Here is a 25,360-nt window from a genome sequence, read left to right on the forward strand (position 1 = left end):
CAGGGCTAGTGATAATAAATCATAAAAGCTTGAGATTGTAATATTTTACATTGTGGTGCCTTGCTCGCCCCTCTTTCCCAGTCTCTTATCATGGAGTAGTGGAAAATGCACGAGCTTAGTAGGGAAGTCAAGGTATTTGTTCATTCTAGATTTTCTCACGTGGCCTCGTTAACTAGGGGAATGGACTAACATTTACTGAGCTCCCATCATGTGTCAGGAACTATGCTAAGCTTTTTATATACTTTATCTCATTTAAACTTCATAAAAGTGTTGTTCGATAACCTTCATTTTACTTATGAGAAAACAGGCTGTGAGAAATGAACTAATTTGCCCAAGATTTCATAAGTAATTCGTTGATGGCTGAGATTCAAATCTAGGTTTGTCAGTCTTTTTTTTTCCCCCTGCCTTATAACATTAGTCTCTTTAAAACTTTAATTCTTCACCTGTAAAATGAAGTTGGAGTAGGTCAAGGTACACAGGTGTTTTGCTTGTAAAATGAAAAAATGAATTTTTATCTGTTAGGAAAAAAATAAAATGGATAAAATTCTTCTTTTTGACCTCATTAATTTTCTACTCGTGTGTAACAAGTGCTAAAAATAACAAATATATTACTAAAATTGCCAGTTGTATGCCTAATTTGACACCTTGTTTCCTTTGTTTGGACTGTGTAAAGCATGATTGTAATTTTATTATGCAAGCTTATAATAATGTAGAGTAGCAGAGGCTGCAAAAATAGATGAGGGAATAACTTGTCCAACAGAAAAGATATGATGAAAGAGTTGTAGATTTTGGGTGAGGCACTTTCAAAGACATCTCCTTAACTCATAACAGGAGTTGGTTGGAAGTAGATGGTGTTTCACTCTACAACACTTTTGAAATTAACTAAGAAGTAGATAATGTTTTCAATTTTAAAAATGTATCTCTTTGAGATTTATTTGAATATTAGAATAGGATTTAATAACATATTTTTAGTGCAGAGGTTGAATGGGGAACATGATGCCCTAGATATGTAATTATTCTTCATATAAAATCAGAGCTAAGGGCTTCCCTGGTGGCGCAGTGGTTGAGAGTCCGCCTGCTGATGCAGGGGACCCAGGTTCGTGCCCCGGTCCGGGAGGATCCCACGTGCCACGGAGCGGCTGGGCCCATGAGCCATGGCCGCTGAGCCTGCGCGTCCGGAGCCTGTGCTCCGCAACGGGAGAGACCACAACAGTGAGAGGCTTGCATACCGAAAGAAAAAAAAAAAAAAAAAAATCAGAGCTAAGTAGAGGGAAAAACCCTGGTAGGGTAAAAGCGTAAGAGGCCAAGCTTTGTAATCAGCCTCCTCACATGGGTTTGAATTTGAGCCCACCACTTACTAAGGTGTGCCTTCATATCGTCAATTTCTTCATCTATAAATGAGGATAATAATGCCTACCTTTTAGTATTGCTGGGAAAGTTAATAAAATATATGTGAAGCACCTAGCTTGGTACTGATTTAAGTAGTGGTTAGTATTATTAATAATAACAATACTATTTTCACTAATTTACTGTTTCTCAAGAGTAAGGAATGTGGAGTACACCAACCAGCTGGCAGGTCACAAAGGCCTCACCCTCAGTAGGAATTTTAATTACATTTCAGCCAGTTTCTAAACCATAAGTACTTTGATGGTTCAGGGAGAATAAGATGCATACTCAAGTTGGTTAACCCTCTTTAATCTCTGTAAACTTGTCACATTGATTTGGGGTTAAAATTGAATGAATCCATAAATCAGAAATAGGAATTCTTGGTTGGCTGAGTGACATCAGCAAACGGTTATGCCACAGCAAGTAATTGCTTTTAAACACTGTTTAATGACTTGTAAATTATTTTTTGAGGTTAGGTGAAATCTTTTAATTAGGGCAAAAGATTAGAGGATTAGCTAGGCACTATACTAGTCTACTAGGAATGCTTATTTTTTATTTTAAAAAAGTTTTAAAATTTATTACATAGTATTTAAGATATCCAAGTGGATAAGTGATTAATAAATGTGAACCTATCTAGAAATAAAGCATTTCTAATGTTTAAAACACTCTCTGTACTTCTTCCCAATTTCATTCCCTTCCTCTCCTAAAGTAACCACTGTGTAGAAATTAGTAATTCCCATGGGTTTCTTTACGTTTATGCTGTGTTGTATATATCTGTAAACAGTGCATAGTACTTTATTTGCAACATTCTGTATTCTTGAATAATTTTAAAATTCAACATCATGGTTGAAGGATTCATCCATGTTGAATTGTGTGGCTCTTGAGCGTTCATTTTAGGTATTCCATTGTATACCTAATACATATCTTCACTCTCTTGTTAATGAACATTTACATTGTTTACTTTTTCTTTTGCTCTTATACAAAGTGATAATTCACATATTCTTGTTCCATGTTTAAGTGCTTCACATAATGAACTGCTTGTAGTAAGAACCTTCTCTCTTTCAATCATTTTTTTCTCTCTAGAAATTTAACATTTTACTTAAATAAATCAGTGCTTTATGAATTTGAGCTGTTTTTCTTGGCTCTTTTAAGAAACTTGTGGTTATTGATCTCGACCATAGTGTTTTACTGGTCTCATAAAATTTGCCAGCAAAAAGACTTAAGCTATGTAAATATTCTAAGTTATTGAATTTAGGCGAGATGTCATTAAAATGTAGAGCAGATGGTCATTTGAGTATTAGAATGAGTCAAAAGCTATCATCAGGTGGTTCATTTAACGGTGGCAGATGTCTTCATAAAGCTTAGCAAAGGGAAAGAGTGTTAACTCTCTAGGGTGGTATGGTATTCTTTAGGAGGGAGAAAAAGCATTCATGAGTTTAGTTAGGGAATTAAATTTTATTGAATTTTTAAGGAATAACTCTTGGAGGTTCTAAGGAGGTTCAGAGTGGAAGGGAGTGCTTGAGAATGAATTGGGTGGATGAAGTAAGGGGAAACAAAAAAGCTGCCAGAGTAAGAGACCAGTAAAATGTTGGCCTTGTTCATTTAATTCTTTTTCCTTTTTTATGTTTTCTTTAAATGTCATCTTTTGTTTTAAAGTCAATTAATTGCATTCTCATTAAAAATTCTGTACTGCTCATTTTGGTAGTGGAGTGGGTTGCTTTGTTTACTTTTTCCAATTCTCAGTATTAGTCTGTTTCACAGCTGTTCAGTAGCTTTGTTGGCATTTGAACTGTGGGAACCAAGAAAGGATTTGGATGTGCTTTTGTGTGCATTAGTGGTTTTCCTGAAGTATTCTTTAAAACCGTGAATTGTAGAAGTTTTTATTTTTTTTTAACCAGTTATCATTGTATGTTTAAATGGCTGCTTTTAAAGAAAGCCTGTACTCAGATTATGAGCTCATGAATGTTATTGTATTTTGGAGAAAATGAACGTAGAGATGAAAAATATGTAAATAGGGGAACAGCTGAAAACTGGGCTTTTCCTTTTCTGGTCAAGTGAGGAGGTTGGGATACATTTTCCCTATGCCTTTCATCAGTCAGCACTCATTTGAAGAGCTGTGCAGATAAATTAGGATATACCTCTTAGTGTGTATTGGATACCCATTTGTTTAGTGTATTTGACTTTTTGTGATGGCATAGGAGACCTATTTTAGACCTGTTCAGAAACTTAACTACTGTGTGGACATTTACTGTTACTGCTATTTAATGTTAATTAGGATGTTTTTGGTCATGATGCTTTCCTGTGGTAAGACAAATTAGACTCTTAAGGCACGTGGCAATAAGGAGTGTACTGATTAGCTATATATTTTCTTTTCATAAGCACAGAATAGCTCAAGTTAGGGTAAGGGTTAAAAGACGTAAAAACTTCTGAGTAGCAGTGTACCACATTGCTGAAGTAACTATTTGAACGTTGGTTTCTGTAAATACTTGGAATTCCTCATGTTTTTGTTTATTTTTAGCTTTTATTTAGAAGTGACATATACCAGCATTTCTGATGCTTATACTGCATATTAAATGCCCCTTCTCGCCCAGCTGCTTCCTAGAATTAATACATACCCAGTGTAGAAAACTTGGAAAACCCCAAAGGGCGATCCCGTCAAGCACATTTTGGGGGTTATCTTTCTAGTTTTTCTGGGCACATGTGTTATATGTATAATGTAATTTATGTACCAAAGTGCTCTATTGTAATTCTTTGCATACTGCTTTATAAAATAATAATATAGTTTACCATCTCAGTACCATTTCTTCTACAACATGGTTTAATAACTGCATAGAATTTCTATGGATTACCTTAGTTTACACATAAATAGCTGCATCCCCATCTTTTCAATATGTTATGTTAAATTTTTATTTACTGCAAACAATTTAGTATCATGAGATGTACCTTTTAAAAAATTTGAAGACAGGGTCAAAATCTTTTAAAGCATTTGAAACATTTTGCAAGTACCTTCCATAGAGATTGTATCAATTTCTGTTTCCCTCTCAGCAGTATGACTGGCTCCCTTGACACCATCTTCACGTACACGGACATATTATTTTTAATCTGTTCCAATTTAAGAGGATAAAGTTGGTATCTCTTGTTTTGTATTTTCTTTTTAAAATTATGAAATTAATACTTATAATAAAACTAAACAATTGAAAATTGTATGTAATGAAGCTAAACAACTGAAAAGTGTATACAGAAAAAATGTGAAGGTGCCTTCTCCTTCCTCATCTGTGTATCCTCAACCACTGTCAGCAGTTTGGAGGAGTTTCCAGGTTTTCTCTATTTATACACTTCCTATATGTGTGTGTGACTTCTAGGTTTTGTGTCATGCTTAGAGAGACTTTACTCAGAATTGTAAAAGATGCTGTTCAACAATTTTTTCTAGCACTTTTATGGTTTTCTTTTTTTCATATTTAGCTCTTTAATTTATCCACATTTTTGCTACGCTGTACTGCAGGGAACTGTAATTTAATAAAGATTGTAACTTATTTTTAACTTGCTTTGTTCTAGTTGCAATGGTTACACAACAAATACCCCCAAACTTAGTGGTGTGAAACAGTTTATATGCTCAGGGCTTCTACCCCTCAGGGATTTGGAGAGGCTCAGTGGGGAATGGCTTGCCTCTGCTCCACAGTATCTAGGGCCCCAGCTAGGAGAGTCAAACAGTGGAGGGGGCTGCACAGCCAGGCTTCCTCGGGCATCTCTTTATACCTCTTTATGGCCTCGCCAAGTGGTCTCCTCTCTGTGGCAGCTTCAGGGTAGCCAGACTTAGTATGAAAGAACTGCCAAGGCATGTGGGGGCATGAATCCTGAGGGGGAGAGAGAGACAAGGACAGACAGGTGGCACAGAAGTCATATGGTGTCACTTCTGCCACCTTCTATTAACCAAGGCAGTTGCAGATGTCCCCCCAGGATCAGTGGGGAGGAAAACAGACCCGCCTCTTGATGGCCACTTGTCATTCATTGTCCTCTTGTCAGAAGAGCACTTGGGGTGGATATAGATCGGTGAGGCTTTCTTTGGAAAATGCAATCTGCCACGTCTTTCCTCCATTTTAAGTATACACTCAGTTTTCCAGGAATGTGCCTGATATAAAATGCATAAATAAAGCAGGGGTGTACCTGTATTTCAGTATTTAAATTGATGAATTTTTAAAAAAACCTCATATTGTGATTCTTGCCATTTCTTATTAAGAAGTGCAATTTTATGAAAATTTAAAATTCATTTTTAGGCTTGCATCAGACAATTATGACAGTTCTTCAAAATCTTTGTTGATAGGTTTTAGAATTTACCTTAAAAAATATCTTTATGTGAGCTAGGATAATTTCTTTCTTAACTTTGTAGACTTTTGCTATTTGTGTTGGGAGATAATATCAGGAATAATTACAAAATTATGTTTTCAAAGTGAACATTGTAAGGAATGGTTATATATTGGTTTAAAGCAAAATATAGCAAATTCTTAGTAACCCATGGGACGATTAGCCAGGTTATGGATTATTTGGTACTTAAAAAAAAATCCTTCTGTGATTGAAAAACACCAAACAAATCCTTCTCTGTGTATTCATTTATACACCCCAAAAGGAAGAATAGATTTGGCCTTTTGATTTATATTGTGAAAGACTGAAGCATGCAGTACTTGTGAACGCTGGTAGCTCTGAGTTGTGCAGCTATAAATTTGGTGGGTTTTTTTTTTTAACTTGGTTTTTAATTTTAGTTTACAGTCTGTTAGACTAGAGTATAATTTCTTTTGGGCCTATGGCTGATGATAATTTTCATGATTGATGCAGTCAGAATTAGCCATAGGCTAGAATGAGAAGTGGTGGATGAACTACTCTTGTGTAGGACTGTGTCACATGGCGGTTGTGTCCTCTGTTGCTGTTCTGGAGTGAAAACAATTAAAGGAACAGAGAGGACAGGTACAGCTGCAGGGAAGCCACAAACTTTGGGGGAAAACCTGAGATAAAAGAGTAATTAGCAAATGGAGAGGGCAGATAATTTGCTAAAATAAAATGGGGGTAATCCACACATGAATAATTGAATATTTTCTGTATGCAGTCTCTGGGAAATTGAGAAATTTATTGAGTTCTTTAATTTTTGTATAAGTATTGCTGAATTTGCCTGGGGTATGTGATGACTTTGATCATTAAATTATTTAAATAGATGACTAGTACATTTAATATATCTATATTAAGATTAAATTAATTGCAGTATAATTCTTTATACTTACCTTTTATTGTAACGCCTTTCAGAGTATGTTTACCTCTATTATATCACTTTAGCTTCACAGTGTCCCTTTCCATATTGTCTTAGTCTGCTTGGGATGCCATAACAATCTACCACAGACTGGGTGATTTAAACAATAGGAATTTATTTCTCACAGTTCTAGAGGCTGGGTAGTCCAAGTTCGGGGGGGTGGCCACTTCGGTTCCCTATTGAGGGCTCTCTCCTTGGCTTGCAGATAGCTGCCTTCTTGCTTTGTTTTCACATGACAGAAAAAGAAAGAGAGAGAGACACTTTGGTCTCTCTTCCTCGCCTTAGAAAGACACTAATCCCATCATGGGAGTCCCACCCTCATTGCCTCATCTAAACCTAATTACCTCCCAAAGGCCTTACTTCCAAATATCATCACGTTGGAGGTTAGGGATTGTGGGGGAACCTCCCAGTCCATACCATCTATGAAAGGAAGTATTTTCTCAATTTATAGATGAGAATATTGGTCCCAGAGTAGTTTAAAAAGCTCGATTCTGAACATTACCTAGCCAGTAAGTTTATGTGAGTAGTTTCTGAAATCGCATACCTTTGTTTTCCCCATTTAATGCAACAATTTAAATATACAGATCAGAGATTATGTTTTATCTTATTATCTCCCAGCATGACTCTATAAAGTTTATCTCTAAGTCTCTGACTATATTTCATAATCCTGCCAAACAAATAAAGCTGCTCCTGGTTCATTGAACACACTCTGTGCTCTTCTGAGGTTTCTTTCTTCCTTTGAAAGGTCTACTCATCCACCATTTCTAAAAAACGTTTCCTGATTCTTTTTTTTTTTTTGATTTAGTTTTTTGAATGAGTTTCTCAGTGGAGCCCTGAGCTTGTATTATTTGATAAGCATGTGCTTATTTATGTTTTTGTTGGTGGCTCCCTTTCTGTTTTTTAAGGGAGCAGTTCTAGGTTTCAGTTTATTGTGCTGTTTGTTCCTAAATATCTCTAATACTTAGCCATTTGTATTCTCTTTAATGATCTTATTTATACTTTTTTTGTTTTTTTGTTACCTTCTACATCTTTTATTTTCTAACCCATAGCCACCAAGACCTAAATCTCTCTTGACTCTTTTTCTCTCCACTTCCACTATCATCACCCTGGCTTAAACTACCATTATCTTACCTGGACTACTGTGTAAGCTTCTTAGTACTTGACTTTGTTTCTCTAGCCCCTTTTATTTTCTTCCTTTCTGTTCTTCCTACCATAGCAAGAGTGATATTTGAAAGCAGCAGAGGGCCTGCCCACAGTAGCAGTAAAGAAATAGTTACTGAATGAATCAGTAGGTACTGATGTCTGCTGTCTTCTCTGTCTCTACAGCCAGGCATTTGTGTGGTAGGAGACTGCAGAAGGATTGCACATAAAACATATTTGGTGTTGGTGTCATGCTCTTTTATAGTTTACTAGACATCCCAGCTTCCTTTCAGTGTTCATTCTTCCTCCTTCCCTCCCCCCCTTTTTTCTTCTTAACCATCTCAGCTAGGGTACTTTATTTAGAATCTGGTTTCCTTACTCATAGGGATTTTAAACTGGGATATAGAAAATGAATTATGTAGGATTTTTTCCCCTTACCAGGAAGTAGCAATATGTATTAGTTCTTGCAGAGTTTAGCTACAGTATTACTACTGTTGTATTCTAGTTCTTGCGTGTACTTCACATTCTCATTTTATTCTTAGAACATACCTTTCCTTTAAAGAACATATTACCTCCTCCAAAGGAAGTTGAGGTTCTAAAGGAAGTTGAGAACTAAAATGACTCATTTCTTTTAATTATTGAACATCTCTAAACCTATACAAAATAGAGAATAGTATAAGGAACCCCCATGTTACCTGTTACCCAACTTCAACACGAGCAATCTTGTTTCATCTAAACGCACCTTACTTCCCCTCCCTCTCCACCAAATATTTTGAAATAAATACTGTTGTTTTATATGTAAGTACTTCAGTTAAAATGACTTTTTCATGGACACAGAGATAGCTATTGACAGAGCCAGAACTTGATCTAGGGGAGTGTCAGTATTGTACAGACAACTTAGCCCTTGTTTGTAGTTCAACATTGGGCATGACCATACAGCATGTGTCATGAAACAGTGACACTGATGTTCACAGGCCACACATTGTTTTAAAAAACTCCTAGTTTTAATTTATTGAACAAGTGATCTTAGTAGAATAGTAAAGGAACATTATTCCCCAAACTTATTACCCTACAATGTCAGTTATTTTCATTGATTTATAGTGGAACTTTTATAGTTCTAACATGTATCTCATCTATCCATGTGAACATTTTTAGTATAGGTTATATTACCAAGTGCTTGTTTTCTTTTTCTAGTGTTAATTTCTTCTAGTTCTTTAAGGAAAAAAGAAAACCCACGACAAACACAAACGCAAGTTTGTTTCCCAAACTGGGAAACTTGCTTGCTAATCATTGTCTAAAGTTTACTGTTGATGGGGAAAAGGTTGTCAATACATAGGGATAAATGCTAAAGTTAATTGATAGTTTGTTTCTGATATCATGAGGATAAAACTGTCTTTTCTTTTGGAAATTTTACCTGGAGAATAGGTTCACATCCCTCAAAAGATTTTTGTGTGTTTGAAGTCTGAAACATCTACTTGGTGATAAAGGATTCTTCTTTCTTTCTCTGGATTGAACCTAAATTTCAGTTTGTGGATGAGAGCAAGGAAAGTGCTACTGAGAAGTGTTCTTACTAGTGAAAAAAGAAGGGATAGAAAATATTTAGTCTATAATTTGTACTGGTGAAAATATTTGCAATATGTTATCTTGCAACTATATATGGTACATTTGAAATATTATTTCTTGTTTTATTGAACTATTTTGTAAAATGCTGTGTTCTTATTTTTTCCCTTAGGGAATAATATTCAAATAAATAATACTTGTAATTAATGTAAGCGTGTATCCTTGTTTTAATAGGCATCAAGCATGATGGAACCATGTGTGATACCTGCCGCCAGCAACCAATCATTGGCATTCGATGGAAATGTGCGGAGTGTACAAATTATGATTTGTGCACAGTTTGTTATCATGGAGATAAACATCATTTAAGGCATCGCTTTTATAGAATTACTACACCAGGAAGTGAGCGGTATGGCAATCCATTTTTTTTTTTCAATTGCAATTCCTTGTTTCTATTGAATTTTTTATACCATTCAGCATTAAAAATAGGATCAGGACATAGCTTCTGACAGCTGGTTTCGTCAAGAAGTAGCAATTACCAGGCTAGATGTGGACCAGGCCTACCACATAGTGAGAAAAGAGCTCTGTGAAGATAGAGATACATGTATTTTTCCAGGATAATCTGAGCTGTTCTTTCTCTAGTGTAGAGACTTGGCACTGCTCAGTGTTTGGAAATGAAAGGGTGGCCCAAAGGAGGCTGATTGTTTTCTCTGTATGCATTCTATCTTGGGAACACTAGAGCCCATTTATTGAATCAAGAGACATTTATTAAGACTACAGAGCATTAAGACTATACTTGTGTAAATTTGAAGATTAATAAGACGTTATTCTTAAGGAGTTTACGAATTAAGGTATTATTTGATTAACAGTGATTATCATGTGATGTTTCAGACTGTATATAGTGATGTATATTAAGTGTCTTAGGAGCAAAGAGAGAAGGGTGTTAATTGTGAATGGGTGCAGAGTGTCAGATGATTGAGTATTCTCATGTAGCTATGACTAATGCATAGGAGCAAGAATCAAGTCAGTGACAAGGAGGCAGCAGGAGTAATAGGAAAATGGATTTTTGTGTCAGACTGTCCTGGTTCAGATCCTGGTCCTGCCATTTATTAAGTGAGTAACTTTCAACAGATTATTTATTTTTGTCTTTTGCTTACAATTTTTAAAGTTAGGGTATAGTAAAGATATTCTGAAAGTGAACAGAATAATGAGATAAAAGCAGAGCAGAAGAAAAAACCCCAAATCTTTTTGATTTTTAGGAATGAGAAGGATGTAGAAGAATAAGGGATAGAAGGCCTTGGAAAACCATGCTTGTCTAGATAGTTGAGTACAGCATCTTTTTCAAGGTCTGTAGTCTCTTGTAGGTATACACTACTTTAGAGACAGTTTAGTGTAGGTCAAATCCAGGCCACAGATGTATTTTACTTGACTTACACAGTGATCTAAAATTTTGAACAATTACTAACCTTTTAAAATCGGGTGATTTCACAGAAAAATCAGGTTCATGAATTCTAACCCTATTCTGTTCCCCCACGCTCCAAAGACTGTCAACACAGGTTCTGCATTTTTTCCTGGCAGCAGTTGGCTGAAGCACAGGAACACCTGTACCCTTTAGACAAATCATACTCTGGAGTTCACCAAAGTCCCTACCACTCCCTATTGTTTTCCCCAGCCTGAGGTCAAGTGCCATTTGCCATTTGTCATTGCTGTGGTGCTGTCTTTCTTAGGCCCTCATTTGTAGTACTTGCCTGACAGTTGTAGGGATTTGAATTTGCCATCTCTAAAGTTTTGAAGAGTGTGGTGATACTCTGAAGTGGTTAGACTGGATTCATGTGTTGATTCCATTCCAATTTAACTTTTGTGACCTTGGGCAAATTATTTACCTCTTTGGGACTTAGTTTCCTCATTGGTAAAATGAATAATAATACCTTCATCTTAGGGACTGTAACAGACTTTATACCTCTGTAAGTGCTTTTATGTATAGGAAAAGCTAAGTAAATGTTAGCCGTTATTATTATTATTCCAACTACTAATGTCTTCATCATCATAACCTGTGTAACGTGGAAAGTGTTCCTGTACCGTGCTGTTATGGTATTAACCAGAACAAAGAAAAATCTTTTATATTTTCAGAATAACCTTTTTTATAATCTTATTTTAAAAAATAAACTGCTGTTACCTATTTTTATATAAATTTGAAAGTAAATACTTTTTTTAGGGTTCTGTTAGAGTCTCGTAGAAAATCTAAGAAGATTACAGCCAGAGGGATCTTTGCAGGTGCCAGAGTGGTACGAGGAGTGGACTGGCAGTGGGAAGATCAGGATGGAGGAAATGGACGTAGGGGAAAGGTAAAAATTGTTTTTGATTCATCATGTTATTCTAGAATATTGTATATTCAGTAGATTTTATAACTACTGTAGTTGAATTTCTTGGCCCATTTTTTTAATGCCAATAACAGTTTCTTAAGTTTTCATTTTTTTCCCCCCGGAAGAAAAAAGATCGTTCCTGCTCTGTCGTACATATTGGCGTTCCGTGAGAAGGTTGTAGAGTAGATTTTACCTTTCCACTTTTAGGCTTCATGTGGCCGTTTTGTTGCCCAGAATGCCTTTCTGAACATCCTATTTGGGCTAGTCCTCCCTAAGCGGTATCTCATGCTCTTGATTTTCTTGTTATTAAAACTTCATTTGAATGTACTTGTTTTATATTCCATTCCCCCAAAGGTCTGTTTCTGAGGGGTAATAGGCAGCTACTTTGTTATTCAGTCCACTTAACTTACCCTTCTCAGGAGGCGTGTAGAGCTGTCTAGGGGTCAGTTATAGCAGTTATTCTGAAGGGAATTTTGTACAGCCTCTTTAACGGGCTGGGGTAGCCAGAGATATTAGGGTGAATGGGTTGTTGGTTTTACTTATTTGGATTTCATGTTGCTTTTGCTGATGATGCATTCGTTGATTCAGTCAGTCACGTGTTAAATGTGTATTCTCTGTGTTTTGCTAGATGTACTGAAATGAACAGCATTTCACGTTTGAGATTTTGAAGTCAATTAATATCAGTTCTGTTACCTTCTTTAAGATATTGTTTTTAGCATTAAGGAATGATGATTTTAGAGTCTCTGTCATCTGAGGAACTCTTCCTAGGAACTCGAAAGCCTCTTCTGTACAACTTGGTGCTATATAGATTCTTTTGAATTTGAGATTTTTAAACATTTTGTCAAATAGATGTTTTCTAAATTCAGAGTATTGTTATATTGATTTAATTTCAAGTAATAAGGTCTAATTTTAACGTTTGGAAGTCGGACAGAAATATTTTGGCCTATATGTTTTAAGTACTTTGATTTTTATTAAGGAAGCAATTTTTTTTTAATTTAGTAAATATTTATTGAACACTTAGGTGAAGGATTCTGTTCCAAGCGTGAGGGTTATGGGAATAAACAAAAGAGGCAAAATTCCTACTCTTCTGAAACCTATATTCTAATTAGGGGAGATGGACAACCAGAAATATAAATCTAAATTCTGTGACTATAGTGTGGCCTGTTGACCAGCAGCATTGGTGTCACCTGAAAGCTTGTTAGAAGTATAATAGGTAATAGGTCCCTTTCCTCCTAGACTTTCTAAATTAGGATCTTCATTTTTTTTTTTTTTTTTTTTTTTTTTTGCGATATGCGGGCCTCTCACTGTTGTGGCCTTTCTCGTTGTGGAGCACAGGCTCCGGACGCACAGGCCCAGCGGCCATGGCTCATGGGCCTAGCCGCTCTGCGGCATGTGGGATCTTTCCGGACTGGGGCATGAACCCGTGTCCCTTGCATCGGCAGGCGGACTCTCAACCACTGTGCCACCAGGGAAGCCCCAGGATCTTCATTTTAACAAGAGCCCTAAGTCATTCAGATGTACATTAAAGTTTGAGAAGCACATTTCTAAAAAGAAAAATAGACCAGTGTGAATTTGGGAAAGGCACCACCTCTGGATGGATGGAGTGATGTGGGGACATGCTTGGCAAGCCAGTGGTAGAGAAAAGGTACCCTTTTGAGCGTGGACACAGGAACAGCCTTTTCCCCGTGCATAAGGTCTTGGTAAGTGGAGCTCAGGCTGGAGGTCAGCCTCTGTTCTCCTCCTTGGCAAGGCCCTTTGTGCAGTTAACAACTTCTGTAATCATAGCAATACTGTGTCACATAGGATGTATAAAATGTATGTTAAAGCTTAAAGAATAGTAATAAAATTTTAAAAAGCAAACTTTTTTTCCTACTCTACAGATTAAAAAATAGAATGTTATGAATACCTTTAAAAGTCTTCTGTTTACCCTTTCCCAATTGCAAGCTCTGCAAGAACTCATTAGTGAGTCCTGGGAAACACAGGGATCAGCACGGTCAGGACATCAGGCAAGGCAGAAGTATGGGCCAAGTGCAGGACACTGGACAGGAATATGGTCAGAGGACATGAGTTACTGTGCATGTTTTGCTTCTAAGCTTACCATGGTCCACCTCAAAGTTTTAGGAGTGGGTCAAAGCAGAATATTCTGTGGGGTAAGATGAGAGACCTCAGTTGACTTAGGTGGCAGAGAATGGGGGGTGGAGGGGAGAGTGGGAACCTCATCATTACATAGTCCAACAAGCCAAGTACAGTGGAGAATTTGGGTCAGGCTCACTCAGGCAGTGTGACCTTAGGTTGATAAAATGGTGCAATAGCAGTGGGCATCTGGGTGATAAGAGCCTTCAGCATGTCTGGCCTGTGAATCACATGGCTACAGTTCAGACAGATTGCCCTTGATGCCTGGTACCCAGCAGTCATCCTGGCAGCTCCCTTTGATGGATGCCCTTGCCTCTTTCCTGGCTGGATCCCATGTTTTCTTTTTTTTTTAAGCATTTAAAAAAATTTTATTTATTTAATTTATTTATTTTTGGCTGCATTGGGTCTTCGTTGTTGCATGCGCACTTTCTCTAGTTGTGGCAAGTGGGGGCTACTCTTCGTTGTGGTGCACAGGCTTCTCATCGTGGTGGCCTCTCTTGTTGTGGAGCTCGGGCTCTAGGCACATGGGCTTCAGTAGTTGTGGCACACGGGCTTAGTAGTTGTGGCACACGGGCTTAGTAGTTGTGGCACACAGGCTCAGTAGTTGTGGGTCGTGGGCTCTAGAGCACAGGCTCAGTAGTTGTGGTGCACGGGCTTAGTTGCTCCACGGCATGTAGGATCTTCCTGGACCAGGGCTGAAACCCGTGTCCCCTGCATTGGCAGGTGGATTCTTAACCACTGTGCCACCAGGGAAACCCGGATCCCATGTTTTCTGTATCCCATTACATCATCTTACTTAGCTTACTGTTTCCTTTGGTGGTGTACACGTTCTAGTAATGTCTTTTGCAAGAGTGCACAAGAAGTAAATTTTTTAATACTTTCATTCTAAAATTGTTTTCAACTTTATATTCTTCCTCACGCTTAATTTTATGGTCAGAGGGTTGGAAAAAATTTTTTTCATCAGCTTTTCAAAAGCAGTTGCAGCTAAAGTCTGAAGCCACATAAATGGAACTTTCTGGATTTTTGTTATATTGGCACTTCTTAGGGGGATGAAAAGTAGGCATTCTTGAAGCTTTGAGTCATCAGTATTACATTTTTGGTTTATTATGATTTAATACTTGTTACATTTTAAGAACAAAATGAAAAGTAAATGAAACCATCTTACACATGTGACTCTAAGTGAGGGAACTTAATATAATAGGAAGTCTTCAGGGTAACATTATTTAAGCACATGTTTGAGATGAAATGTAATTTTTGTCTGACTCTTTTTGACCATGTGTGTGAATGAAGAAAGTTGTTAAGCCTTCCTGTGCTGGCCAGTCTTCAGTGCTGGCTGCTCTGTCCCAATCCTCTTTCCTTATCTTTTTTTTCCCTTGAGGGTTCAAGATTCCCACCCCATTCTCATCACTACATGTTCTCAACAATATGGCTAGTATGAGCCATATTAAGGGGTATAAACCAACCTAGGCTGATGTTGTAATACTGATACAATCTGTGGCCTACCATGTGCCAACATGTACCATGGTTTTTTGCTTTGCACCATGGCTTTGGCAAGCATGATGTAAGGTCATCATGGAAGTGTGTAGTGTATTCTTAACTACCTAAGTTAGTATTTCAAGACTGTTTTCATTTTGCAAATGCTTTCGAATATATGTTGATTATTTCATACAGGTACACTAGATATATTTTCTTCTTTTTAAAAAACTTTATTATGGAGAATTTCAAACATATACCAGAATAGAAAGAGTAGTATAACAAATTCCCATGCACCCAACATCCAACTTCAAAAATTATCAACATTTTAAAAAATGCCATTTATTTGTTGAAGAAATCAAGGTTCTTTGGATTTGGCTGATTGATTCTTTATGATGTTCTTGAACTTCTTCCTCTGAGCCTTGTATTCTTATAAACTAGGTGTTAGGTGTAGAGAAATGATTAGATTCAGGTTCAGGTTCAGGTTTTTTTGTCAAGAGTACCTCATCAGTTGTGTGTGTACTTTCATTGCATCACATCAGGAGGCATATAAAGTTTGATTATCCTACTATTGGTGACGTTAAGATTGATCAGTGCAGGTATTGTCAGTTTGATCCTTTACAGAGTTTCTCAGCAACCTTTTACCTAATGTTTTTAGCAGCCATTCCGCACATAATTCTTAATCAGAATTGAAAGTATGAAATTAATGTAGTTATTTTCTTATGCCTTCCACTTTCTCCTTGATTAACCAAATCATTAACAAATGAAGGAATTTCATTTAGTGATTCAGAGCTTGAGTAATGAATTTGCTTATATCCCAAGTAATTTGAAATTTAGGATGAATTTGATTTAAAGTTTGTAGTCTTTGTCTTTTAGTTGGTCACATACTTTTTTGTCCCTCTCATAAAAACACAGAGTTATTTAATCTAGCATTGTATTTTTAAAAATGAATGAAATAGAACCTGACTATATTAGAATTAGAAGGGATTTTTTTTTGCTAAAAGTTGCATGTTTCACTTTACTAGTTAGAAACTCTTGCTTTGGAAGGTTATACAGTGGTTGTGAAAATCAGAAAGCAAAGCATGGCAGTGATGGACTCTGCATTCAGGATGGTAGTTACCTCTGTTGGAAGGCAGGAGGGTGGGATTGATGAGAGGCATGCAGGGGAATTGAAAAGTACTGGTAATATTCTTTTTCTTAGTCTGATGTTCATTTTGTTTTTTTATTATTCTTTAAAATTTACATATGATATATTTTTATAATGTATAATTCATTTTAAAATTAAAAAGAATAGGGACTCTCTGGCAGCCCAGTGGTTAAGACTCTACGCTCCCAGTGCAGGGGGTATGGGTTTGATCCCTGGTCGGGGAACTAAGATCCTGCATGCTGCGCCGTTTGGCCTTTAAAAAAAAAAAAATTAAAGAGAATAGATAGACTCATTTACTAACAATTTGAAATGTTGCTCAAATATTTGATTAAATTTTAAGCATAAGAACTTTTTATCTCTACAAAAACACCATAAAATACATAGCTTGCAAAACTATTTCTTTAGTACAGGGTGAAAATTAAATGGTCATTATGTATCTTATTTGAAATAGTCTGTTTTTTTTTTTTTTTTGAAATAGTCTGTTTTTAAGGGCATGCCTTAAAAGTTACATTTAACATCAGCCTGGCATTCTAAGTAACTATGTAGCGTGGTTGATTATAAGTGTCAGGGTGGAGAAGAGTAATGAGTTGCTCATGTGCGACTTCCCATACTGAGCTGTAGACTGGTTCACTTGAGAATACCCAAGTTTAGTGCTCGTTGTGCGTCAGTTTTGTGTAGTTGATTCTTGGCCCTTAAGCAATAGCAACTCCAGTATTTTTTTTTTTTAAGTATTAAACGCTCTTACTAATCAGCCTGCTGGTGTCTGGGGCCTAGAGATTGTGTCTGGGTCTCCACTGCAGTCACAGTGTTTCAGCTTAGAAGGCCTGCTTTTTGGGGCAACTGAGGGGTGCTGCTGGAGGAGCCAAGTCACTCAAGTCTTCTTTAAACTTGGCCTTTGAGCCTCATGCTTATCAGCGTTTAGCTGACCAGAGAGTGGGTTTACCTTGAATTTTTCAGGGTATTTGGTCAAAGATTTTAAATTTTGTATCAAAGAATAGGTTTAAAAGAATACACTGTTGTTAGAGGGAATCCTTTAAGAGTGAAGATTTTAAATTTTGTATTGAATTATGTATTTTCTGATAATCCATCACTGTAATAATCACTAAGCTTCTGTATTTACAATTTCTACAGTGGTTTTAGAAATTAGCTTATAATATTCTGGAAAATTGTATAATTCAGTTATATGTTAGAAGTGACATATATTTGGTAAATAAGTATTTTTCATGATCCTGTTACACAGGATTGTAGCTGAAATATTTTTATCGATTTAAATATAATTAAAAGAACCAACCTCTCCTCTCCTCTTTCAAAATTTTTTTTTTCCTCAAAAATTTCCCTTAGGTAACAGAAATCCAAGACTGGAGTGCATCAAGCCCACATAGTGCGGCCTACGTTCTCTGGGACAATGGTGCTAAGAACCTTTACAGAGTTGGCTTTGAGGGCATGGTAAGTGTAAGAACCACAAAAGCTGAAAATATTGGACGGGTGAAAGAAGGGAAGTAAAAATAGCCCTTATTGTATTCTTCCATTTTTTGTTTTGTCATCTCCTTTTGTCAGGATACAGCCATCTGAATCATGAGTATGCAATTGGAGGGAACATCTGTAAAGTGAGAATTTAATACAATAGGTGTTAAAATTATTTTTTAAGGAGTTTTTTTCCTCTGTATTTTTATTTATTTTTATTATTATTATTTTTTGCGGTACGCGGGCCTCTCACTGTTGTGGTCTCTCCCGTTGCGGAGCACAGGCTCCGGACGCGCAGGCTCAGCGGCCATGGCTCACGGGCCAGCTGCTCTGCGGCATGTGGGATCTTCCCGGACCAGGGCACGAACCCGTGTCCCCTGCATCAGCAGGCGGACTCTCAACCACTGCGCCACCAGGGAAGCCCTCCTCTGTATTTTTAAAGTGTAGTGTTGATGATTGAAAATGACTGACCTAGAAGCACTTTGAATTACTTAAGTGCTTAAGGAGCATAATGGTAGTTTTTATTCAATGGATTGTCCTATATTTCTGCATGTCATGGATCATTATTCAAATGTTGACCTCAGCTATTTAATTTATAGAGTGTAATTAAATATTATATTAATGCTAAAATATTAATGCCTTTTATATCCTTTCCACCTTGAATACATTTTTCATTCAAAGAATTCTAAAATTTCATTTTTTTCCAACTCTTATGCTCATTAGGAGAGGAAAAAATATCCCACTGTCCCTTTGCCTTAATCTATTCCTTTTATACATAAAAGCGAGCCTTGTGAATCTAGACAGGTAGTTTACTCGCCACTTTTTACAGTTGTATACAGCATTGGTCATTAGTTTTTCATTATTATCTTCATGCCTCTCCCTGTTTTTAAATTGGGAATTTTTGTAGAATTCCAACTGATTATTAACTTGCTTCAAACGAAGCTTTACATGCTGTGTGCGCTCAGGTACTTATTGAGTAGTATACATACAGATTGATCCCATTCTTTTTTGATGGCTGAGTAGTATTCCATTATATGGTTATGCCATTGTTTATATAATGAGATTTCTGTTGATGGGTATCTGGGGTTTTTTTTGTTTTTTTCATTGTTGCAAGCAGTGTTTCAGAAAGCATCCTTGTGCATATGTCTTTATACATTTATGGGTATATTTCCTTAAGATAGATTCCTAGAAGTGGAACCACTGGGTTAGAGTATCATATTAAAACTGCTTGACCCATGTCTCCTTGGCTAGGATTGAACTAAATGTGAGCTATAGTGGCAAAGGAGGCTGTAAAAGAGAGTTGGGTTGGGGTGTGTTTGTGTGTGTATGTGTCTGTATAAAGGAGCTCCTTTCCTTAATATAGTATGTATGTACTGATCACTTTATACATGTATATGGTACTGTTAGGCACTTTTAGGTAATCTGTTTCTGAATTTTCAGTCACCCTCAAGGTTGCTCTTCTAAGTTCACATTTCCTGTACTTTTCATTATATCACAACTGCCTCCCCATTCAAATACTTAAATACTTTCTTATAAAAGCTAAGTGGGAAGGAACTTGAGTTAACGAAGTTATGGTAAAGTAAGGACTAAAAGTGATATAAATAGGAAATTAACTGGACAAGGAATCAAAAGACTGGATTTGGTTTTTTCCTTTTCTACTTTCTGACTTCAGTTTTGGCTGATTTCCTTTATACAATACCTGCCTTGTATATCTCATAAAATTGATTAGAAAGATCAAATGAGTTGAACTCTTTTTCGGTAAAAATATCTTTAAAATGGAATATGTTATGTACTTTTGAAATACGAGATTTTTGTTTTAGTTCTTTTTTTCCAGCATGTGTTTTTGAAAGTATGGTAATGGTAAAGATCCAGGCATTTTAATGTTGAAGTTTAAAAGAAATCTTAAAGTATGACCTATCTGAAGGTCAAGTTTATAGTTTTTGATGGGTGTTTTTGAAAGCAATGTTTAGTGTGACTGTTAACCGAGAGCTACTCTTCATTTCTGCTGAGGATATGTTCTAAATGAACATTTTTGTGTATTTTAGGTTTTAAGCTGTAGTTGAAGTTTTCAAGGGTGATTTTTCTGCTTTCTTTTCTTTTTCTTAGTCTGACCTGAAGTGTGTCCAGGATGCCAAAGGAGGTTCTTTCTACAGAGATCATTGTCCTGTGCTAGGTGAGTTAACAGGCTAGAGAAAATTTCTAAATAATGGGGTCAGAGTTCATGGAATCGGAAAAGTGTTTAAATTGGGCTTTAAAAAAATTAGTTACCATTAAAGCTTTTTAAAGACATACTCTTTTGGTTTTATTTTGTTTTAAAGCATTTGTTCTTTTTAATTTATTTAAACTCTGAAAGAATTGTCATGACTTGATAATTGATATACCATTTATATGGCATACTATATTTGAAACTTTTGTCTTTTAACCATAAACTTATATTGTTGAAAAATTTTGGGTTATATGATCAATGTTATATCTCTTATAGTAAGGAGAATAGGACCTAACAATTTAATGCTTATAAATTCCTTAGAATTTCTGTAAAATTTCTTTGAAAATATAAGAACAGCTCTAAGATTAAGATAATATGATAAATATAATTTCATGTATCATTAAAATAAAAAAAGAACAAGAAAACCAAAACTAGTTTGATTTTATAGATTCTTCATTGTTGGCAAGATGAATATTTACCACATTCTTCTGATTAAACCTTTAGTCTCTGAATGCTTTCCTTTCTCATGTGAATGCTCTGTTCCTCTTTCCAAATCATTTGATTTGCCTTATTGCCCAAAAACGCTGTTCTCTTCCAGCATACCTAATTTTTTTAAAAAGGAGAATGTAGAAGAAAATCTTACGGTTTTGAGGAGATAATCTCTTTCTCTTGCTTTCAGAAACTTTGTTTTGTATCTGGGTTTTACAAGGAAAGTGTAGAATCAGCATACCCATTTCAGATCCCTCAGCATAGTGTTTTATGATCATGAATCCTGTATCCCATAAGTAGTTTTGAAAATAATCTCAGAAATGGGCTTTGAAATATTTGAAAATGCTCTTTAGGCAAAAATCACAAGAACTATTTGGTAACTAATAACAGTAAGCACTTCAGAGGAAAAAAAATTCCAGGGTTCTCTTTCATATACTTTAGTTAGTTATGTTGGCTCTTCAGCAAGTCATCCAGGCAGAAAAGTGAATGTTGTCAATGCTCAGAACTTTGTGTTCTGATAGATGGTTGCCTAGTCTTCTGTAGATTCTGCCCCTGTTAGTCATTGTTGTAAATCATTACATTATTTCTGGTTTTGAGTCTGTTTTCTTTTCTTTCTTTTTTTAAAGCTCTCTAATTCTAGAATTTGATACTCATAGTATATTCTCAAAACATTTTAAGATTAGATAGTAACTAAAACTCAAATATCTTGGGCTTTTTCTTATTTAAAACAGTGCAGTTGCCTGTTGTTGCTGTGATTTTCCTTCTCCTTTGTCAACTCCCTCTGCAATTATAGGTGAGCAGAATGGCAACAGGAATCCTGGTGGATTGCAGATTGGTGACCTGGTCAATATAGATCTTGACCTAGAAATTGTACAGTCTTTGCAGCACGGTCATGGAGGATGGACTGATGGCATGTTTGAGACTTTAACTACAACTGGAACTGTTTGTGGCATTGATGAAGATCATGACATTGTAGTACAGTATCCAAGTGGCAATAGGTTGGTTATATTTTTTAATTTTCAGTAATGGCAAATAAAGTTAGTATATAGAGGAAAGAGCCTTAAAGAAAGCAAATAATGTGATATAATAAAACTTCTTACAGCTAACTCTTCAATAATAGATGAAAATCCGGAATATGTTGGTAAAGTGGAGGGAAACAAGTAAGAACAGTGTATGTGTGTGTGTGTGTATGTGTATATATTTATATGAATATATTTATGATTCAATGTTCTGTGCACTTTTTTTTTTCCTTTAGGGGGCAGAATACATTGTATCAGTATTAGGTCCAAGTATAGCTAAAAAGTTCTGTGTTCTGTTGGACTGCATCAGTCAACCCTGAATGAACGGGATAACAGTAAAACTCCTCTGGCCCATATCTCCAGCATCATCTCATGGTAACACAGCTCTGCCTTGCCACAGACACCTGTGCACACACTAATGCTTATCAGCCACACAGCACTGCGTGTGTTTCCTCACTTCTGTAACCTTTGCACACACCACTCCTTCCATGCAGAATACCCTTTCCTCCTTGTCTCCCTCCTTCTCTGGATTAACTCCTTTGCCTCCTATAAATATTGAACTTTTATGCTTACTTCCTCTCTTCTTCCCCCCTCCCTGGTACATGCATACGCTATTTATCTGTTTAGGTCTCCTATTATCTACTAAAATGGTTATTTATTTGGTCTCTGGGTTTCGTGTTTCTTGGAGACTGGGCCTGTGCCTTTTATTTATTTGTCCCTAGGGGCCAAAATATATCCAGTTTACTAGTATGTCTACAGTATTTTAAAGAAAAAATTCGGTAGTTTAATTGAATAGTTGTCAAAGCTTTATTACTGACATGTACATAAAGAAACTAACTCTCTGAGATTCTTTAGGGGAAGGATTATATATGAAATAAGAAAAATTAACATTAAGTTGCTAACCACATTATAGAATTAGCTCTAATTGTGTTTAAATCTTAAGGATACACATGATAATATCAAGAGATACACAGAAAGCATTCGCCAAAATCCAACATCCTTCATGATAAAAATACTAGATAAACTAGGAACAGAAGGGAACTTCAGCTTGATAAAGGACATCGATGAAAGACCCACAGCTAACAGCATACTCAGTGGGAAAGACTGAATGCTTTCTCCTTTAAGATCAGGAACAAAACAAGAATGTCTGCTCTCTTCACTTTTATTCCATATTGTCCTAGAGGGTCTAGCTGGGGCAATTAGGCAAGAAAAAGAAATAAGAGAAAGGAAGAAGTTAAACCCTCTCTGTTCACAGGTGACATGATCTTGTGTATAGAAAAATCTAAAGAATCCACAAAAAAACCTGTTAGAACTAATAAATGAATTCAGCATAGTCACAGGATACAAGATCAATATAGAAAAATCAGGGCTTCCCTGGTGGCGCAGTGGTTGAGAGTCTGCCTGCCAGTGCAGGGGACACGGGTTCGTGCCCCAGTCCGGGAAGATCCCACATGCCGTGGAGCGGCTGGGCGCGTGAGCCGTGGCCGCTGAACCTGCGCATCTGGAGCCTGTAGCTCCGCAGCGGGAGAGGCCACAACCGTGAGAGGCCCGCGTACCAGAAAAAAAAAAAGAAAAAGAAAAAGAAAAATCAGTTGTATTTCTGTATACTAGCAATGAACAATCTGAAAATGAAATTAAAAAACAATTCCATTTTCAATAGCATCACAAAGAATAAAATACTTAAGAATAAATTTAGCCCAATAAGTAAGATTTGTATACCAAAAACTATATAACATTGTTGAAGGACATTAAAGATGACCTAAATGGAAAGACGTTTCATGTTTATGCATCAGAAGATTTAATGTTGTTTAGATGGTGTATTAGTTTCCTAGGGTTGCCATAACAAATTACCGCAAACAGCAGCTTTACAACAGAAACTTATTCTTTCAAATTCTGGAGGCTAGAAGTCCAAAGTGAAGATGTTGGCAAGACTGTTTTCTTCTGGAGATCTGAGGGAGGATCTCTTCTGTGCCTCTCTCCTGCTTCTGGTGGCTGTTGGCAGTCCTTGGCTTTCCTTGGCTTGTCAATGCATCACTCATTTCTCTGCCTCTGTCTTCACATGGTCTTGTCCCCTGTGAGTCTCTGTGCCCCTCTGTTGTCACATGACCTTCTTTTTTTTCTTCTGGGTACATAGTTTATTTTCAAATTCATTCAAGTCAGTCTCTGATTAGTCAAGTTCAGACAGTTGTAGGGAGATTATTTAATACCGAGAGCCACGTCAACAGTCCTCCAGCCCGCTATTTTAGTTTCGTCAGGCCAACATTTGTACCTTAGCCATCCATAAGGAAAGAACCCTAAGGAGGCATAGAAGAAAGTTAATTGAGCTCATGGAACTTCTAGAGTCTTTTACATAGACAATGATCAAAAGATGATTTTACGTGACCTTATAAGGACACCAGTCATTGGATTTAGGGCCCATCCTAATCTGGTATGACCTCATTTTAACTTGATTACATCTGCAAACACCCTGTTTCTAAATATGCTCGCATTCAGAGGTGTTGGGGATTAGCATTTCAGCATACCTTTTGGGGGGAATAATTCAACATTTAACATGTGACAGTATTCCTCAAACTAATCAACAGATTCAGTGCAATCCCTATCAAAATCCTTGCTTTTTTTTTTTTTTTTTGGTACAGAAATTGGCAAACTGAACCTTAAATTCATATGGAAACTCAAGGGACCCAGAATAGCCAAAACAGTTTAAAAAATGAAGAACAAATTTGGAGGCCTCACACTTCCCAATTTGAAAATTTACCACAAAGCTATAGTAATCAAGACAGTCTATTATAAAAATAAGCATGTAGATTGATGGAGTAGAACTGAGTCCAGAAATAAGCCCTTGCATTTAAAGTCAGTTGATTTTTGACAGGGGTTCAGCACAGTTCAATGGGGAAAGAATAGTCTTTTCAACAAACGGTGCCGACAGTATTTACAGATATTCAGTCATTGTGGTGTACATCTAATTTAATGTTAATTAATTTAATGTTATATGTCAAGTATACAACAATCTAAAAAATAAAACTACAATTACAAAACAAAACAAATGATGCTGAGTCAATTGGGTATTGACATGCAAAAGAATGAAATTGGACCCCTGCTACACACCATGTACAAATATTAAGTTAAAATGGATCACAGGGCTTCCCTGGTGGCGCAGTGGTTGAGAGTCTGCCTGCTGATGCAGGGGACATGGGTTCGTGCCCCAGTCCGGGAAGATCCCACATGCCGCAGAGTGGCTGGGCCCGTGAGCCATGGCCGCTGAGCCTGCGCGTCTGGAGCCTGTGCTCCGCAACGAGAGAGGCCACAACAGTGAGAGGTCCACGTACCGCCAAAAAAAAAGGATCACAGATCTAAATGCAAGAGCTAAAACTATAGAAGTCTTAAAACATAGGCATAAATCTTCATGACCTTGAATTAGACAGTGGTTTCTTAGATATGACCCCCAAAGTAGAAGCAACCAAAGAAAGAGTGAATAGACTTCATCAAAATTAAAACTTTTGTGTTTCGAAGAAAACTATCAAGAAAGTGAAGAGACAACCCATGGAATGGGAGAAGATATTTGCAAATCATATGTCTGATTAGGGACTTATATCTAGAATATAGTATAAAGAACTCTTAAAATTCAACAATAAAAGATAAATAACCTAATTGAAAAATGGGCAAAGGATTTGAACAGACAGTTTTCCA

At 36.6% G+C, this 25,360-nt stretch overlaps 1 protein-coding gene and 1 long non-coding RNA gene across 3 annotated transcripts in view; one reads left to right on the top strand and one right to left on the bottom strand.

Annotated features, from left to right (window-relative positions):
- The window catches only part of MIB1 (MIB E3 ubiquitin protein ligase 1), a 119,237-nt gene that overhangs the window by 9,537 nt on the left and 84,340 nt on the right, over window positions 1–25,360 (top strand). Inside the window, exons 2-6 of the mRNA XM_082667446.1 lie at window positions 9,617–9,788; window positions 11,595–11,724; window positions 17,837–17,941; window positions 20,066–20,132; window positions 21,448–21,652. Of these exons, the coding sequence (XP_082523572.1) occupies window positions 9,617–9,788; window positions 11,595–11,724; window positions 17,837–17,941; window positions 20,066–20,132; window positions 21,448–21,652 (679 nt within the window). The remainder of the gene's footprint in view (window positions 1–9,616; window positions 9,789–11,594; window positions 11,725–17,836; window positions 17,942–20,065; window positions 20,133–21,447; window positions 21,653–25,360) is intronic.
- The window catches only part of LOC309830723, a 42,711-nt gene continuing 39,843 nt past the window's right edge, over window positions 22,493–25,360 (bottom strand). For both annotated transcript variants that reach the window (XR_014297527.1, XR_014297528.1), the window contains one exon: window positions 22,493–23,967. This is a non-coding gene — a long non-coding RNA (uncharacterized lncRNA). The remainder of the gene's footprint in view (window positions 23,968–25,360) is intronic.

This window comes from Grampus griseus, assembly GCF_964374135.1.
Source record: "Grampus griseus genome assembly, chromosome: 12".
NCBI classification, from domain to species: domain Eukaryota; kingdom Metazoa; phylum Chordata; class Mammalia; order Artiodactyla; family Delphinidae; genus Grampus; species Grampus griseus.